This window comes from Pleurodeles waltl, chromosome 8 (assembly GCF_031143425.1).
Source record: "Pleurodeles waltl isolate 20211129_DDA chromosome 8, aPleWal1.hap1.20221129, whole genome shotgun sequence".
Taxonomy (NCBI): Eukaryota; Metazoa; Chordata; class Amphibia; order Caudata; family Salamandridae; genus Pleurodeles; species Pleurodeles waltl.
The window spans coordinates 696,704,711-696,723,207 of NC_090447.1; the positions used below are offsets into that span (position 1 = coordinate 696,704,711).

At 43.4% G+C, this 18,497-nt stretch overlaps 1 protein-coding gene across 1 annotated transcript in view; it reads right to left on the bottom strand.

Annotated features, from left to right (window-relative positions):
• The window catches only part of C8HXorf58 (chromosome 8 CXorf58 homolog), a 626,664-nt gene that overhangs the window by 464,705 nt on the left and 143,462 nt on the right, over nucleotides 1–18,497 (bottom strand). Inside the window, exon 3 of the mRNA XM_069204823.1 lies at nucleotides 16,742–16,841. Coding sequence (XP_069060924.1) covers nucleotides 16,742–16,841 — 100 coding nt within the window. The remainder of the gene's footprint in view (nucleotides 1–16,741; nucleotides 16,842–18,497) is intronic.

The following is an 18,497-nucleotide window of genomic DNA, read 5'->3' on the forward strand; positions in this document are numbered from 1 at the left end:
AGATGTACAAAGAGATTTTGCGGTTGTAAAATGTGAAAATCGCCTTTTGCTACTGCAAAATGGCATTCTAGGATGGACCATCCCTATTTTGTGAGTTGATATCCAGTTTCCCACTGCAAAATAGGGATTGCGACTCGCAATTAGCTAGTGGGGTTCCAAGGGCGTCTCTTCCTAATTGTGAGTCTCAGGCCCATATATAATTGTTTTGTGATTGTGAATGCGTGGCAAAACAATCGCAGTTACCACCAGTTTCAAATTGGTGGGAACCCATTCGCAAACTGGAAGGGGTCCCCCAAGGGACGCCTTCCCATTTCTGAATTGGGGTGTCAACATTTTTTCAGAGCACTGACTACTCTGAAAAAATGAAAATGAAACACTTTATTTTTTAAATGCATTCCGTTTTCCTGTAAGGAAAAACTGATGCATTTTTAAAAAACTGCAGTATTGAAAAAGCAGTCACAGACATGGTGGTCTGCTGACCCAGCAGGCCACCATCCCTGTGAGTGCAGCCATTCACAAGTGGGTCACAATTTGCAACCTACCTCATGAATATTGTTGAGGCAGGTCCCATGAGAACCATTTGCGAATCGCACACAGTGTACTTAACACTGCTGTACATTTTGTTTTGAGACTCGCAATTTGCGATGCACAAAAAAATCACAAATTCCAAGTCGCAAAACAAAATGGTCGCACATCTGACCCCAAGTATCTACTATAGGGAAAAGTGAAATGGGTAGTTTTTCCCTCACCAAGGCATACAAAACATCTTTTATAACTCCAAAGGGCACCTAGGAGAGACCTTAGAGGTGACTTGTATGTAAAAATAAGGTTGATTACCACTTTGGAAGTACCTTTAATTCGAAAGTCGAATTTGCATATATTCTACTTTTTAAAGATGCTGGCTGATAGGGAATGGAGTTGGGCTGCCTTTAAAAATTACAGCAGGCAACACAGCATTGCAGATTCGAGTGCAGGAAAAGTGCAGGGAATCTGCTGGGCCTCTAAACCTCCCTGCCGTATTATATAGTAGGGACTTAGAGGTAGTTTGAATCCCCCTTGCTTTAGTACATACTAGGGACCTACAGGGGTCTGTCATTGCCAATTGTAATTATACCTAATTACCATATACCTTTTTTAATCAGATCACTGGCCCTTGGCCTGGTTATCAGAGCCCAGGGCACAATCAGAATCAGTTACAACCAGTGTAAGTCATAAAAGTGGGGTGAACAGGCCTAAAAGGATGACTTCCTCACACTGCCATATTTAGGACACTTCACAAAAAGATGTGGAATTGTTGTGAAAAAAGGGGATTCCTGACAGACAGAAAGCCATGTACTGGCCTGCAAGCAGCCTTTAGATTTGCTGATTACCTAATTGCAAGCATTTACAATTCATTTAGGTAGCATGCACCCTGGAGAGAAGACTTCTTTCTTCTTTCACTGTCTGCCTCTCCTTTGAATTCACAGGACTGAGGACCCCTTCTCCCTTCCCTATCAGCCAGCGGCACATGAAGGTTGGCAGTATCCATTCTGGAACAGATGTATGGGAACTTTTATTGTAAAATAAAAAAAATAGTGAACACTGTCCCAATACATCTTGAGTGCTTTAACCACTGTGGCTCCAAAAGCCATTTACAGGTGGACGAGGCTTTGCTTTTTCATTGCTTTGCATGCCTCATAGTGTCACGACTTTTTCTGCCTCATCAGTCTTCTTGCAGGACATCCATGGACCCAATTGTGGACTGTGCAAAATGGAAATCATGTGTGGAGTTCCATAAGGTCCATTATTCCTACACCCAGATTTACTGGGTGCAGGAACAATGAGACTGATTTTACCAGCCCGAAGATCTAGCAGATAAAATCACTGTGGGAAAGGCTGCATTGCAGCCAAATCCCCTTCCCTAGCCCTTGTCCGAGCCACAGACAAGACATGGGAGTCCATTATGTCCTTCCCTCTGCTAGTCAACAATGTTCTTCACTCTGTTTTACACCCTCCTCAACCCTCCCTCTGCCTTACAGCAGCCCTGCACACTTTTACTAGAGCCTCCTGTAGACTTTTTCCACCTGGTCAGGGAAAGGGCCAAATGTTTGTATTAAATCCCTCGGAAAAGGGAATACCATGCGGAATATCTCCTTGTAAATCCATGTAGGCACAGTAATTCTTCAGTCCACGGGTTTTAAACTCATAGTCCAGCAGTACTGGTGGATTGTTACCAACTGGTACTTGCAATTACCAGTGCGGAGTTTGCACCCGACCAGCACCGTGCAACTTGTAATTGCGGCCATAGTGGGCTATTTAAAGTGCCTCCGGATGGATCAACAGGAATGAAAGGCCCTGTTATCACATCCCACCACATCTACCAATACACAGCAGGGGCGCTGCACCACAGTTTGACTTCAACAAAACGAGAATACAAAGTACCATAAGAATGTAATACTTTATTGTTTTGCCATTTGTATGGCAATTGCCAAACCTTTGTGAGGCCCAAAGCACAGATTTGGAAGAAACGTTGCTCCTTTTATTGTCCTAATGCTTTGAACCCTTTCATAACATCAGACACTATGAAAACAGAAACTGTACAAAAATGATATATGATCATCAGGTTTCAAATTAATGTCTCGACTGCCAAAGTCTGTCTGCTTTTCTGATCTCAGGTAATTGTTGCCTTAGGCAAAGTGAATTGTGAGTCCTGTAGACTCTGTTGTACTGTGATGTTTATATGGTGTTTTCCTTCTATGGAGGCTGTTTTGGGATAGATTGGATACAGTCATTGGCCTCGTAACACCCTAAATGCCTACGTTCGTACGTCCCAAGTGTTGCTCCCCTAATCCCTGGGCATTTCTCAGCGTATTCTATGCAGTTCAAACTATATATGTACATACCACTCCACAGTTGGCAGGTATTGGCTTGTGTAGCTACATCTATCAATACATCCCCTCCTACAACCACGAATAAGCGTAGCTACTTGCTTGTTTATGACACAATTTTCAGAAGTTTCAGCCATATCCACACATAAAACTACTTCAAACACAGGTTAGTCTCTATTCACACACTTCTGTCCATCAGATCAAATTAATGATTAAGGCGGTCATTCCGACCCTGGCGGTCATAGACCGCCAGGGCCGGGGACCGCGGGAGCACTGCCAACAGGCTGGCGGTGCTCCCAAGGGCATTCTGACTGCGGCGGTACAGCCACGGTCAGAAACGGAAAACCGGTGGTGTACCGCCGGTTTTCCGCTGCCCTGGGGAATCCTCCATGGCAGTGCAGCTTGCTGCGCCGCCATGGGGATTCCAACCCCCATACCGTCATCCTGTTCCTGGCGGTTTTGGCCGCCAGGAACAGGATGGCGGTATGGGGTGTCGTGGGGCTCCTGGGGGCCCCTGCAGTGCCCATGCCAATGGCATGGGCACAGCAGGGGCCCCCGTAACAGGGCCCCACCATGATTTTCAGTGTCTGCCATGCAGACACTGAAAATCGCGACGGGTGCAACTGCACCCGTCGCACCCCTTCCACTCCGCCGGCTCCATTCGGAGCCGGCATCCTTGTGGAAGGGTGTTTCCCGCTGGGCTGGCGGGCAGCCTTCTGGCGGTCGCCCGCCAGCCCAGCGGGAAACCCAGAATACCCGCGGCGGTCTTGTGACCGCGCAGCGGTATTCTGGCGGCTCCCGCCGGCCTTGCGGATACCGCGGCCGGCGGGAGTCAGAATGACCCCCTAAGTATACTATCTCTCGATCATTTTCTCCTTAAATTCATGAAGAGGCATAGCAACAAAACTTTTTACAAGTATAACTCTAGTCTTTATGCGCACGCATTGCTCCATCTATGGCACTGTAGGAAGCTGGCCTGGTGTGTGGTGAGTACCTAAGGTACTTACACCTTATACCAGGTCCTGGTATCCCCTCTTAGTGAAGTGAAGGCAGTGTCTAGAAGCCAGGCTCTCTAGAGGTAGCTGTGGATGAGCAGCCGTGGCTCATCTAGGAGACATGCAAAACTTATGCAATACCACTCTAGTCACACAGCACTTACACACATGATAGAATACACTCAGTGTTATATAAATAAAGGTACTTTATTATGGTAACACAACACCAACGTTAAGATAAAGGCAATACTGCCTTAGGATGTAAGTAATACACAAGTTATAAACACTAGTTGTCAGAAATAGGCATAAGAATGGTTGGAAAACAGTGCAAATAGTGTAAAACACAATAGAGAATAGCGGACCTAGGGGGACCACTAACCAAATATTAACAAAATGGAATGCAAGAGCATCACCCCCCACCCAGGTAAGAGAAGTGTGTAGGGTGTCACTGGGGGTACCAGGAAAGCACAAAGGTAAGTACCGCAACACCCCTGCACCCAGGAAAGCATGAGTAAATTACTAGAATTTTCCCGGAACACCCACTTAAAAGAAAAGAAGAGAACTGCAAAGCCCAGAGATGACTGGAAGAAACCAAAGGTGGATTCCTGAGGGGGAAGACCCGTGGAAAGAGGGGACCAAGTCCAGAAGACAAAGCAGAGTCCAGTGGGGGCAGGAGTCCATACCCACCGATCTGAGGATTGCAGGAGTTGGTCGCCGGTGCAGAAGGAAAGTCAGCACTGCAGCCCTGGAGTCGAATTCCTGGAGGATGCAGGTGATGTCCCAGAACGGAAGGAAGATTGCAGTCAGATCTGTGTGTCCGGATTCCACCAACAAGCCTTGGCACAGGCAAAACTCGCGGTTGGAGGAAAGTGATGCTGCTGGGGACCAGCAAGGCCCTGGAGGACTCAACCCTGAAGGGGGAGTCAGAGGTGTCCCTCAGAGTCGCAGAGAGCCCACAGAAGCACAGGCAGCACACACAGGTACCCCACTGTACCACAATGTCCAAAAGGAGCCCATGCAGCAAGGAGTCCCACCCCGCTGGAGAACCACTCAGGGAGCTGTGTGTCGCAGGAAGGAGTGCTGGGGGCTGGAGCTACAGGAGGACTGAAGACCCATTGGTTGAAGTGCCAACAAGCCTTGGCAGCTGCTAAGAGCTCGTGCATGGGGGTACTGTCCTCCATGGGAAGGCAAGGGCTTACCTCCACCAAAGTTGAACGGCTGGCAGGTAGGATTGTCTGGACCACTTTCGACCACCACCCATGTTGCAGGATCCATGCAGCTCAGCAGGAGTGGGGATCCACCCAGCCGATCGTCGTTGCTGTTAGTGCCTGCACATACAGGGGAGTGACTCCTTCACTCCTGAACCGGTGTAGACTGGTTTATGCACAGAGGGCATCAAATGTGCCCTTCAAGGCATACCAGTAGCTAGGGGAGGCTACCCTTCCCAAGCCATGTAACACCTTTTTCCAAAGGGAGAGGGTGTAGCACCCCTCTCCAAAAGGAAATCTTAGTTCTGCCCTCCTGTGCTTGAGCTGCTCAAACAACAGGAGGGCAGAAACCTGTCTGTGAGGTGGCAGCAGCTGGGGCTGCCTGGAAAACCTCAGAAGACTGTGGAAGCAATGTTGGGGGTCCTCTAAGGAGGCCACAGATTGCAGGGAATCAGACAACCAATACTTGCAAAAGTATTGGGGTATGACTCCGAAATGTTTGATACCAAACATGCCTAGGTACGGAGTTACCATTATGTTGTTGGACATAGGTAGTGACTTATGTCCAGTACACGTGTAAAATGGCATCCCTGCACTCCAGGGTCCAGAAAAGTGGGTCTGGCATTTGTGGGGGCACCTCTGCTAGTGCAGTGGTGCCCTCACACACAGGTAAATGCACCTTGCCCTCTGGGCTGAGGGGACCTACAATAGGGGTGACTTATAGGGACCTGGTGTCTGGACCTACAGTGAAAACGGGTGCATGCACCCGGTTCACGCAGACTGCAATGGCAGGCCTGCAGAACCCTTTGCATGGGCTCCCTATGGGTGGCAGGATAATTGCTGCAGCCCATAGGGATCCCCTAGAACTCCATTGCCCTAGTTACCTAGGTACCATATACTAAGGTCTTATATGAGGTCACTAGTATATATGCCAATTGTGGGATGAATACAGAGTTTTGGGAGAGAGATCATAATCACAGGGGTCCTGGTTAGCAGGATCCCAGTGAACACAGTCAAACACACTGACATCAGGCAGAAAAAGGGGGTAACCATGCCAAGAAAGAGGGTATTTTCCTACAGGCACGCCACAGAGTAATTATCTACCCCTCTGTAAATGCCATTTGGTACCTCATTTAGAGTATGAAGCACTGTATAAATACAACTACAATGCAATACATTATAAGCAAACCCTAAAGCATTGCAAAGCCATACTAATGGCAATACGGAAGAAGGCAAATCTCTTTTGACATAACCTGCCTACTCACAAACTGCATTTTGTAGTATTTTAGTGGTACTACAACAGTACTATTATAGTCCTACAAATTCACAAACCCACAAGTGTAAATCTCCCACTATACCTCTTCTACCTTTTTTATACAGAGATCCTTACAAATGTAGGTTTACTACTTACTAGTAAATGTGGGATGGACAGGGGTAGCGGCTGAAAAAAAGGGCCTACACACTACTAAGTAGGAGAGGTTTAAGAAGGAGAAGGAGAGGCCAGGGGAGTAGTTTATTCAGAGACATGCACCCACCCACAAAAGAGTAAGCTCACTGCTTTTCGAAAACTGCACTTTTAAATTAACTACAGCTGAAAAGTTACCCAAAACAATAGCAAATTACTCCAGCTCAGAGCTGGTGTATACCCAGGACCACACATGGCCAACCACTTGTACTGCAACACCCTATATTTATGTTAAATATGAATGTAAATACATTTTATATAATTATTTTAAATGTAGTACAAAATAAAAACATACAACAACACTATTGTTAGACCTGACATCCTTGGCATGGTATTCCCCCAAACCTTTTTTTCTTCACTGCCTTACTTTGCTGAACTCATTTGGTTGGCATTAGGCCTCTGAAATTTACCCCTGCTAAATTGACAAAACGTGGTGAAATGGGTCTGCCTCTAATTGGCCTCTTTAATGCACTTGTAATTCCCTAGTAAATAGTTCTACTTGTACCCAGGGCCTGTAAATTAAATGCTACCATCGGGCCGTGGCACTCATTGTGTACCCAGTAAAGTAGGCTGTAATAACGTCCAGGCCTGCCACTACAACCTGTAGTGCAGTTTTAAACCATAATTTAGGCCTGGCAAAATAAACCTTTTGCCAGGTCTAAACCTTTAATTTTAGTGCTTTTAATTCACCCCTGTTGATTGCCCTAAAGGCTCATAGGGCAAGGTGCATGGCATTAAAAATGTAGGACATATGACTTTAGGTTTACATGTCCTGGCAGTGAAAACCTCCTAAAGTCATTTTTACTACTGTAAGGCTATCTTTTCCCTAGACGATCACTGGATTGCCTTATGAATGAATATGAGCTTGTAAAACGCACGGCTACTCCACAGAATGCCCTTGTCCTACAGGAACCACTGATCTCGGAGGAAGGAACAAAGCTAAAAAGCTTCATTAAAAAGCCAGGTTTTCAAACTACGTTTAAAGGATTCTGCATGGCACTAAGATGCAGGGGAAGAGAATTCCAACCCGAAGCTGCAAGTGCAGTAAAAAAGGTACCTCCCCATCTCTTCCTCTTTGTCTTAGGCACAACTACCAACAATGCATCCACATAGCATAAGACTTTTGAGGAACAATGGTGTGAAAGTCTCTTACTTAAATATCTGGGGCATAGTCCACAGAAAACTCCATGGGCTAGCAGCAATCTCTTGAACTTCACTCTCGCCCTGATGGGCAGCCAGTGCAATTCCTTGAGATAAACCTGAACAGAAATGTTCCTCGGAATGTTGAGCAAGAGTCTGGCTGCCACATTTTGCATCAACCAGAGTCTCTTTAGTTGGTACCCATGGAGAACCCCAGTGTAATGCATTAGAATAATCCAGCCCATATGTTATAAGGGCATGGACTAACATATTCTGGCAGGAGGCCAAAAGCAGGGGTAAGAACTTCATCAACAATCGGAGGAGGCCATAACAGGTTCCAGCTACACTCTACACTTGTGGCTTAAAAGACAAATTGTTGTTGAATTTCACTATGAGATTCCTAACCACCGAGGTGGGGGTCAGTGGAGAAGAGGCAAAACTAGACAAGACCTCACCACCTCACAGAGGGGGGGGTAGGAGGAGGATCGGCCCAAAGACCAAAACCTTTGTCTTACTTGTGTTACAATAGACATTACTGCTGTGCATCCACTGAAACACCACTGACAAACACGCTTTAAATCTGTCTTGGGCTCTTGAGATGTTCCTGTCCCAGGTTAGACCAATTGGTGTGTTGTCCGTGTAAGAGATGATTTGCACTCCAAAGGATCCCATTAGTGTTATCAAAGGTGACATGTAGAAATTAAATGAGGTCAGACTCAGAGCAGAGCCGGGGGGACCCGAAACAGCAGCAATTTGGGGTAAGGCACGAAAGGCTGCATCCATACCGACTGACTTATGTTTGCTAATGAAGAGCCCAGCCAAGTTAGTGTGGCCCCACCTATTCCAATGCCATGCAAGTGTTGCATCAGAACAGGATGGGAAACATGTCAAACGCCCATTATCCATAGCTAGTTTGATAACATTTGAAACCTCGGCCAGGTCTTCCCTGGACTGGAAACAAGCATCCTCGGACCGGTTTCGGGGTTTCACCCCTCATCAGACAGGCTAGCTTGAATCCAGTGGCATTGAAAATGCTGTCAGCAAGTCAATAGGCCTGTAATTGGGAAGAACAGTCTTATCTGCCAAAGGTTTTTTCAGCAGTAATATAAGTCTTGTGTTCTTCCAGCAACTGGGAGGAACAGTAGCCTAGTGCAATGAGTTATTTAACAGTAAGTTCAGAGGAGGATTAATGGCCTCGGCATTCGCAACCAGAATCTTGGGTGGCCATGGTTATCAGGAGAGGTAGACTTACAGGCTCTTAGAGCTTGCTTGGAGGCTTTCAATGCAAAAGTGGAAAATTCAGTCAAGGAGCTGGAGTGTGAAGAAGGAACTATCAGAGGATGGTCTCCAGACCAGTAAAGCTCACTGTTGTTATTAGCTGTAGAGCCAACTTGGGTACCTGACCCAAAAGAGTCTGTGATATTATTTGATCCCACTGCCTTTAAAGTGTCAACAATGCCCAAAATCTTGTTCTCGACAAATTCAGAGAGTTGAGAGTTTCTGGAAGACTTTCAGGGGCGGAGAAAGAGTAACTGGGCTGGTAAACTTCTTGACGATATTAAAAACCTCTTTAGGTTTATTGTTGGGGACCTAGTAATTTCATTGGTGAAGTACTTCACTTGAGCTTCTTTTATTTTCTGATGGTAAATGTGTAGCTCCTTGTTATAGCTCCCCTCATCCCCTGGTAAGTACAGCTTGTGCCAAGATCTTTCAAGCTTCTTACAGTTCTATTGTATAGATCTAGGTTTCTCATCAAACCAAGGAGCTGAAGGGCATCTCAGACCACCTGCACCTGATCTAATGGATGCTACCTAACTAGCCATGTTATTTAACCAGGCACTAACAGCCAGTACATCTGCTTCAATGTTGCCACAAAACATAGGAACGCTATTATTGAGAATGGCTGTTATTTCCCCTGGCTTTGTCTTGGCCCAGTAAAGGTACTGATGTGAGAAATTAAGCCATCTGCATTTGGGGCCTTGCTACAGTGTGCAACAAAAGTACACTGTAGGGTGATCCAACCAGATTTACTCTGGACCGCTACCATTTTGATACAACCATTAGCAAAAAGTGGGTCCAGGATATGAGCTGCTGAGCGTGTGGATCTGTCCACAATTTGCTTTACTTCCTAGGCTGACACTGTGTCCAGAAGAAGAGAAGCATAACAATCATCTCTTTTGTCCAAATGGATGTTCAGGTCTCCCAATACCAAAATACTGGAGTACTTTAGCATAAAATTAGACAGATAATGATCTAATGAGGACAAGACATTAATAGCCAGACCAGGCGAGCGATATATTAGCATTCCAAGCGTGGATTTGTTTGCAGAAGGAGAGAAGCAAAAACCCGGAGTTTCAGCACCAGGGACCTATAAGGAACTCAACTTCAGAGATCGTTTTGAGATTATAGCGTTGCCCCACCTCTCTTAACCACTCTGTCAAGGTGAACGATCAAATAGCTTGCAGGAACAGCAAATGCAATATTTGGCATTGAGATGTCATTCATACAAGTTTCTGGGAGAAAAAGAATGTCCAAGTGTTCATACCTGAGAAGCTCAAAGACATGCAACATATTTTTGTGGAACGATCAAACATTTATTAATGCTGCCTGGATCATTAGTGTAGTAGCATGAAGGTTACTATCCTTCAAGGAACACTTAATATGAGAGGCATTGGCAGACAACAAGCGACTGTTCAATTTAAAAGAACCCTGAGGGCAAATATATATTGGGGTTGAGGAACACAGGTCAAATGGTAAACAGCATAAGACACCAAGGTTCAGAGTATGAACCTCTGTAGGGGAAATACCTTCTAAAGTGGGCATGCTGAGAAGTAATTTGAGCAGCATGGCTCACGTGGGCCAAGCACAGAAAAGTGCTCAGTTAAGTATTTTTTAAAAATCAAAGCACACAGAAAGTATTAAAATATAAGACAAACACACTTTTTGAAACAGGTTCCCCCCACCGAACCATTGTCAACAGACGTAATACACTTAAACCCTAACTTCAGATTGGGAAAAGATAGAAAAACAATGTTTACACTCAAATTAATTGTAATTTAAAAACATTTTTAAAGGTAAAGTCGGATTTTACGTTACCATTTTTAAAATGCCGCTTTTAAGTTTTAAGCATTGTTCTGCCCAAACAACCTGTACCTTCCGACAACTTCCTGGGTCACAGGAGTATGAACGGTTCTTCTGTTATTGGTTATGTATTGCTTCCAGACATGGGAATAAAGAAGGGATAGGTGTGAGGGGAGTGGGTCTTCTTGATAGGCTGGCTGGGGAGGAGCTGTGCCCTGCCCTGATTACACTTCAAAGGGACCTACTTGCAGCACACACAAAGGTATCCGACACCAAGCCTGCCATTGCATTTGTCACTCTAGATAGTTTGGGACCAAACCCAGGGGAAGGGGAAGAACTAACCATAACTGGTTTTGGGAGTAAGTCTGGGAACTCCACCCACACTAAGAATGGAACCAGGTATAAACGTGGGGCCTTCAGAACCTCTCATTAGGACACTCCTGGACCTGTGGAAGATTCTGAAAAAACAACTGTTCTGCTGTCTGAGGAAAAGGAACTGCCTTGCTGACTGAAGAAGGAAGATTGGACCTGCTTGCCTTGAAGCCCAGCTACCCAGAGTGACTCCAAGGGTCAGGTGGCCTCCATTTAACTGCTCAGCTGACCAGCACCTACTGGACTTACCTGGACCTGCTTGAGCCCTGCTGCAAGCCTTTGCTGGAATTTAGGGCCATATGTACGAACACTTTTTCCCATAGACACAGAATGGGTAAAAACCTTTGCTACATCTGGCCCTTAGTCCTGATCCTCAAATGTTGCCCCCAAAACCTGGACCCTTGGCTGGCATCAGTGTGAACTCCTCCTGAAGAAAAGGTGAAGTTACAGATGTTTAGGGCACTTTGTGATTGGGAAGTGACCTTTTTGCGCTGAGAATTGCCTGCCTGTGATAACCACCAATGTGGAGCTCCAGCAGGACCTTCTCTTCACGCCAACAGCGACCATCCTCAACAATCTTGTAATTTGAGCCGACAGCAATTGTCCATGATGATCAACCAACATGAAACTCCAGCGATGATCGTCTCTTCGTGCTAAAGAAACGACCATCCATGTAGCTCGACCGCCTCCTCATGCTGACAGCCTCCTTCCCGTGACCCGACCAACAAGAAAGGCACTCCTCATACTGGACTTGGGAGGATAACTCTTCAGCTGGACTGATCTGGTCCCAGTATCTCACCTGTACTCTATTGCTGTGAGCTGGAACTTGTGACTTTCCCCAGGTCAAGCACAACCAGATAACTGTTTTGAGTGCCACTTTGTGTTTCTCCAGGCTATTTTCACCCAAACCTTTTTTTTTAAATCATATCAGCAGTTCCAGTGATTGATCTTTGTCGCTTTGGTGTCATTTTGTTTAATAAAACATACTATATTTTTTACAAAACGGTTTGTGATTTTTCTAGTGTTGTGGTTTCACTTTATTGCTGTTTGAGTACTGCATGAATAGCTCACCCATAGCCACTAAGTTAAGCCTGATGGCCTTGTGTCAAGCTACCAGAGGGTTAAGCACAGGTTAAATTAGTGACTTTATTGTGGTTCACTCTGATGAAGATTGTGTCTATTATTTGAATTAAGCTTCCATCCCTAACAACTAACAACCCAGTTAGTTACAACTATTAACATAACTAACTTATTTTAAAATTAAGGGCCTGATTACGACCTTGGCAGAGGAGATTACTTTGTCACAAATGTGACCGATATCCTGCCCGCCAGCCGTAATACAAGTGCCATAATATGAAATGGAACTTGTAATATGGCGGACGGGATAGCCATTGCATTTGTGAGGGAGTAATCCCCTCCGCCAAGGTCGTAATCAGGCCGCAAATCTTTAAATATATTAAAAGTAAAAAAAAATGTTTTTGCATCTTAAGTAGAAAAACTAAACTTTTGTTTACTATGCATTAAGAATAATTAAAAGTGATGCACAGAATTAATTAAATGTTGCTTACTTATATTTTTTTATTTAAAAAATGGTTATATAAATTTATAAATTCAAGAAGGTATTAAAGTATTTTCTAATTAAATAATAAATGTATTATTTTTGGGATATTTTTTAAATATTACATTACATGTATTTATTCTTCCCATTTTAAATAATTTAATTTAACAATATTCACCACAGGGTTTATTTTAACTCCCTGTCTCCATTATTTTCTATGGGAGGGTGTAGCAATATTAGTAGTTGACCATGTATGGCACCTCGACTCTCTACTGGCTGTATATTAACTTATACGTGCAAATTTGTCTCTAGTCCCTTTTTCTGAGTGTAGACATGGAAGACTTTACTTCTGAATCACTTTAAACTTGGATTTTGTGAATAGCCATAAGTAGTAAAGGTACTCAACAGACTAAGAGTACACTTACACATGTAGATTTCTCACAACTGTAAGTTACCTTTGTGAATAGCCCTGAAAGACTTTACTTATACCCTGATTTAAAGTTGTGTTTCAAATTCTGATCCACAAGCAAATAGATGTTTGCACACAGATCAGAATTCTGAGTTGTGTATCAATTAACATATTCTGCAATTTTCTCCACACAGATTAAACCAGAAAAAACTGAAGAATTCAATCAGATTAGAATGCTAAGAAATAATGGAAAACCATGCAGTAGCCCACTTATTGGGCTTTACTTTGAAGTCGGGAACTTAGGAGAATTTAATTATGTTTGCTATTAAATACATCAAGGAAGAGTAGCAGTTATTACAGTGTGCACTAATTATTACCCAAATTCTTCTTAACTTGGAAACATGGCCTTGATCTCCAAATATGTCACTTTGCTTCTATCATGATGATATCCATACAGGTAAATTGTTTACAATTTATTAGCCTCAGTTTGGGGTCATCAAGCCCACCTTCTTTGCCCATTGTTCTACCTGCTGTAAACAAATAGACTCTAATAAATCTCCACCAATGTCTTGTGGAACCCATTTATCCCACCCATTTTGCCTGCAGTCAATAGCTCTGTCTTTGCTATTGCCAGAAGGAACATCATACAGGACAGCTTAACAGACAGATAAAATCATGCACAGGTATTTAAGATACACAAAAACCACCAGACTCGCCTGATATATCAAACGGCATTCATACTAAAAAGAAGTAGGCCACGCTTAAGGGGACATTTAGAAACCGGTGGATATCGGCAGATCCACCAGGGAGGATGTCAACAGTCTCCTCACTCACAAAGAGGACCTACTCACCTGTCAAGCCTGGATTTCTGTGTTGTGAGGGCAACTGCCACGTGGCACCTCCTTCAGAGCACTACAGGTTCAATGAGTGGACCCATTTTTAAAGTACCCACTCGGCAACACTCAGCAAATTTCTCTGTATGGAGAAAATAAACTCTCAAAGCTGGAGTTTGTTTTCTCAGTACAAACCACTGATGGCCTGACAGACAGGAGCTTTCTCCCTTCATGTGAGGGTCGTTCTACATTTTCCCTGCCTATTTCCACCATACCTTGCGATGGTAAAATGAGTGAGAGTAGCTCAGACCTTAAAAGGGTTGAATGACCATCATTGTGACTTGGCAGCGTTTGGCAGATGGCCAGCCACGACAGAGGTTTATGCCACCAGAGCCATCGGATGCTTCACTGGTGTCAACACAGCTCTTTCACGATCTCTAAATAAATGGGTGGAATAGCGAGGTTGGCAGGACAAAAGCACCGTAAAGTTAAGGTCGTGCTCCCAGTCTGTCCTGGTAACTTGCAGATGCCTGCAAGATATTTAAGAACATTCTGATACACAGTGAATCATCGTTCTTTAGAATGTAGGACAAGCGAGAGGCAGTCTAGGCATATGCGGTTGCTGTCAGTGGAAGAGAATCAAGGCTGCAATCTTTTAACCTTGTTATGTAAAAAAAAATACAATTTGCATTCAGCAAAACACAAACCTCTATGTACACACAGACAAACACAAAAACATCAGACATTGAAACCACCACATAAATGTGAACAACCAGGGCATTATAATTTGTCACTAACTTCTTCTAAGAAATGTTTTTTTTTTCCAAATTCTGTTTCTCGGGATTCTTCTCAAGCCAGTCTCCAATTCCACCAATCGGCCCTGTGCCCAAAACATTGTTCCGCCTTCCAAGTTGTTTATGACAATTTGGCCTCTTTTTTGAATGAGAGGATTAAGGCTATTCATGATTGTGTTACCCAACTTCTGGTTTCATCCTATCATGCGCAGCATGATTACAAGCTTTCTCTCGTTTTTTACTCATTTCACAGCTCTCTCCACAATTAAGGAAGAGGAGGCGGTTTCCTACTTACATACTTCCCTAACGTCAGGGTCCCAAGATAAGGTATGTCCAGCAAGCACTCTAAAACATTTATCTGCATTTATAACGGCTACTTTTACCTTCATCCTGAACACCTGTTTTCACCTGGCACTGTCCTACTAGATGGAAGAAAGGGATAGTGAAACCGCTTTTAAAGAAGTCTAACGTGGACCCCACAGCAGAAGCTAACTATAATCTTATTTTAGTTGAAATCTGATGAGTTTACGGACTGGTTTAGGTTCTAAGGCTGCCTCTGCGACTGTACTGAATGACATCAGACAAGATTACAATGATGGCATTTTCACCTCCCTCATCCTGCAATTATAGTTGTGTCATCCGGTTATCTCCAAGCGAGGATCTAGAAGAAAAAAACATTTTTCATTCTATGCCACTAGAAGTGTAGTGTTGTTAATGCTACTGCCATTTTTATATTGAACTATGCCAGTGCTTGATACCTTCACCTTCCTGAGGTAGCTATTTACAAGCTCCAAAACATTCACAATATGGCAGCATGACCTGTTATGAATTTCAGACTTCACAGGTGCTTCCTAATAGTAGAGCTAGAGCAACGTTTCCCACGCTGTGGGTCAAAAGGAGATGATTTTTGGTGAGCTGCGAAAGTCCAAACAATAAATAGAGATGACTTTAAATTCTGTATTTATCTTGTTATCATTCAGAGTTAGTGGTCAAATGTCAGGCAATGTGTTCTGAAAAATTGAAGCTTATGTTTTTTAAAATGGGAATTGGTGTTTACAAAATCCTCTCACTTTGCAGTCGGAGAAAGAAAAGTAAAGTGATTTAGTTGACAATGTTGCTGGGGTACAGGGAGTGTAAAGGAAAGGCTGTGGGATGTATTTTTGAAACACATACCAAAATGTAAATACCTTTAAATTAATTGGATACATTTAGCAGATAGGAAAGCAAAAAATAAAGTCAATTTTTTTGTAATATATGTGATGGAAATAAAGATTTTGATAGGATATAAACAAATCAAGACAATGTACCTGGTGATGCACAAATGGTAAATATTCACTGAAACCTGTTTTCCACACAATATCATTTGTGTGCAATATAGTTTTATGAGTGAAACTGTATGTGTGTGGAAATTAAGTGGTCATTTCACCGGAAAATATGCTGTGTGAAAATGACAGTATGCTACCACAAAACGCATTGTCCATCCAAGCTAGGTGGTCGTGAAAGTCTGCTGTTCTGAAAATCAGGCTTTGGTTCTAAAATGTTTGGGAAGCACTGATTTAGTGTGTCAATGAGGCTGCTACCTCACCTTCTTCTGTCGTTGAGCTGTTTCCAGTCCCAGCTTGTATTAGACAGCAAATTAATTCTGGCATTTATAGTCCTGGTTATTCTGCACACTCCAGCAAGAGCTTCATCAACGAAAGGCTGAAATGTGAACTGATTCAGTTATGAATGACACCAACAATAATCCATGCCTGATAAACCATAACAATGGGCTTAGGTGATGTTGGTTTTCTTTTAATTCTAAGTCGAAATGGAAGGCATAATCGAACAGCAACCAAGGTACAGGTTGTCGTGAACTAGTTGTATCTTGCTGTACATTAATGACTTAAAAATGTATGACTGATGATTTACATGAACAACGTAAGTCACACATAGGTGTATTTAATGAAAAGGTTACTGAAAAAGGAAAAGCGTTTTCGAAGCTGCACCTCTAGCAAACCACCACAGTACATCACTTACCGCTGCACGTGCTGCATGTTTCAGAAGTCTGAAGAGCCTTTTGTCCGTTTGAGACCGCCAAGCCCTCTGAATAATTTCAGCTGCGTGCCTTTTATCAATCCTGCAACAAAGAAACACAGTCTATCAATAACTATCCACAACAAGCATTTGTAATGCAACCGGTCTCGCGTTTTCTTGAGCTAGAGCAATTAGCGTTGTAAACTCCTAACCGGACTTTTCTTGCCACATAAATTGGAAATGAAAATAAAACGGTTTCACATTACAAACTGGATTTTTCTTGCCATATAAACTGAAAAGTAAAAGTTTCACATAAGCGAGCTGATGGCTGCCATCAGTGCAAAGCAGACACACAAAGGGAAATAAAAGTTCACTCAGTGAAACCTATCGCCAAAAGTGCAATTATCCATGTAACCGGCAAAAGTGCAATTATCTACGTAACCGGCAAAAGTGCAATTAACTATGTAACAGGGTCGATGTCATGCAAAGTGCTTTACTTCTTCCCAGCGAGATCGCGCTGTGAAAAAATATAAAAGGTGGTCCAGAAACCGGACGGAAAACTTGGCGCCTCGTATGTTTTCAGTACTTGGTCACTGCACTCGAGGAGGCCTAAACGTCAGAAAAGGCGTGACTTATGCATGCCTTTCACTAATGAAAGCAAGCAGATTTTAAAAGGCAAGCTCAAAAACCAATAAATGAAACTGACGTGACATGAGCGTGGTTTGAAGCCCAAAAAGAGATTACAACACGGGACTGGAGCACTTTGTGCTCACCCGTAAAAAGGTAGTTGAGGGGTACTCAGCAAAACGCATTGGGAATTCCGTCATATAGTAATACAAACTGCACTTCCCAAGATGAATATACTTAAAGCACAATATGCAGTTATTACATATTGCGTTTATGGTTAGTCGGTAACTGTAAATAGTGATTTTACTTTGAGTAATTAGAGTAACATCAGAGAACCCATTCTATCATGAATTGCTTCCAGAAATGTAACATATTCCACTTCATCTGTAGCAAACGAGAGAAGTAGCAAGAAAAAAAGTATTTTAATGGCAAGAGAAGGGACTAATAAACGTGTGCTAGCAAAGGTGTGATAAGGCATTTATAGAGAGACAGGATTTAGCCAAAGAACAGGCTGGCCACCCGCACCCGAGTAGAAAGGATATGTTGTGGTATTCATAATTTAAGAGGTGCCTTCCAATTTCGGTACTTAAGTACTCAGTGAAGTTATTTGTCACAATCCTATTCGGAGGGCCACAAGCCACCCAGGAGCTACTGGGCCCAACTTTAGTGGCTGTGCCTTTTAAATCTGATGTCATGGGGCCCAGCCTACTACAAGCTTAAGCAACTGAACCAGGTACCCCTTAAGAACTTGATTCTCAGTGGTAGCGTGGATCCAGCAGTTCAAGGCTTCTCCGGGACAAGGTAGGTGTAAGATGAACAGAGGCTAACAACCCAAATTAATACAGCAACCCCCAATAAATGACCGTGCAGTCCAATGCTTACTTTTATGCAAAAAGGAGTATTTATCTACAAGCGCAAAGTACAATACGACACAATAGCAATAATATACAGAGTCAGAGACTTCATAAGGAAGGCACTCAAACTTTACCTGGGTGAGCTCTCAAGTCCCACTTCCTAATTTAAAGATCGTAGTCATTGCATATTTAAGTGAGGTGACATCCAAACTAAGTCCTGCTAGTGAGTTCAAGCCTTAGACGTTCCACAATGGCTTTGAGAAAATCAAAGTGTTCCA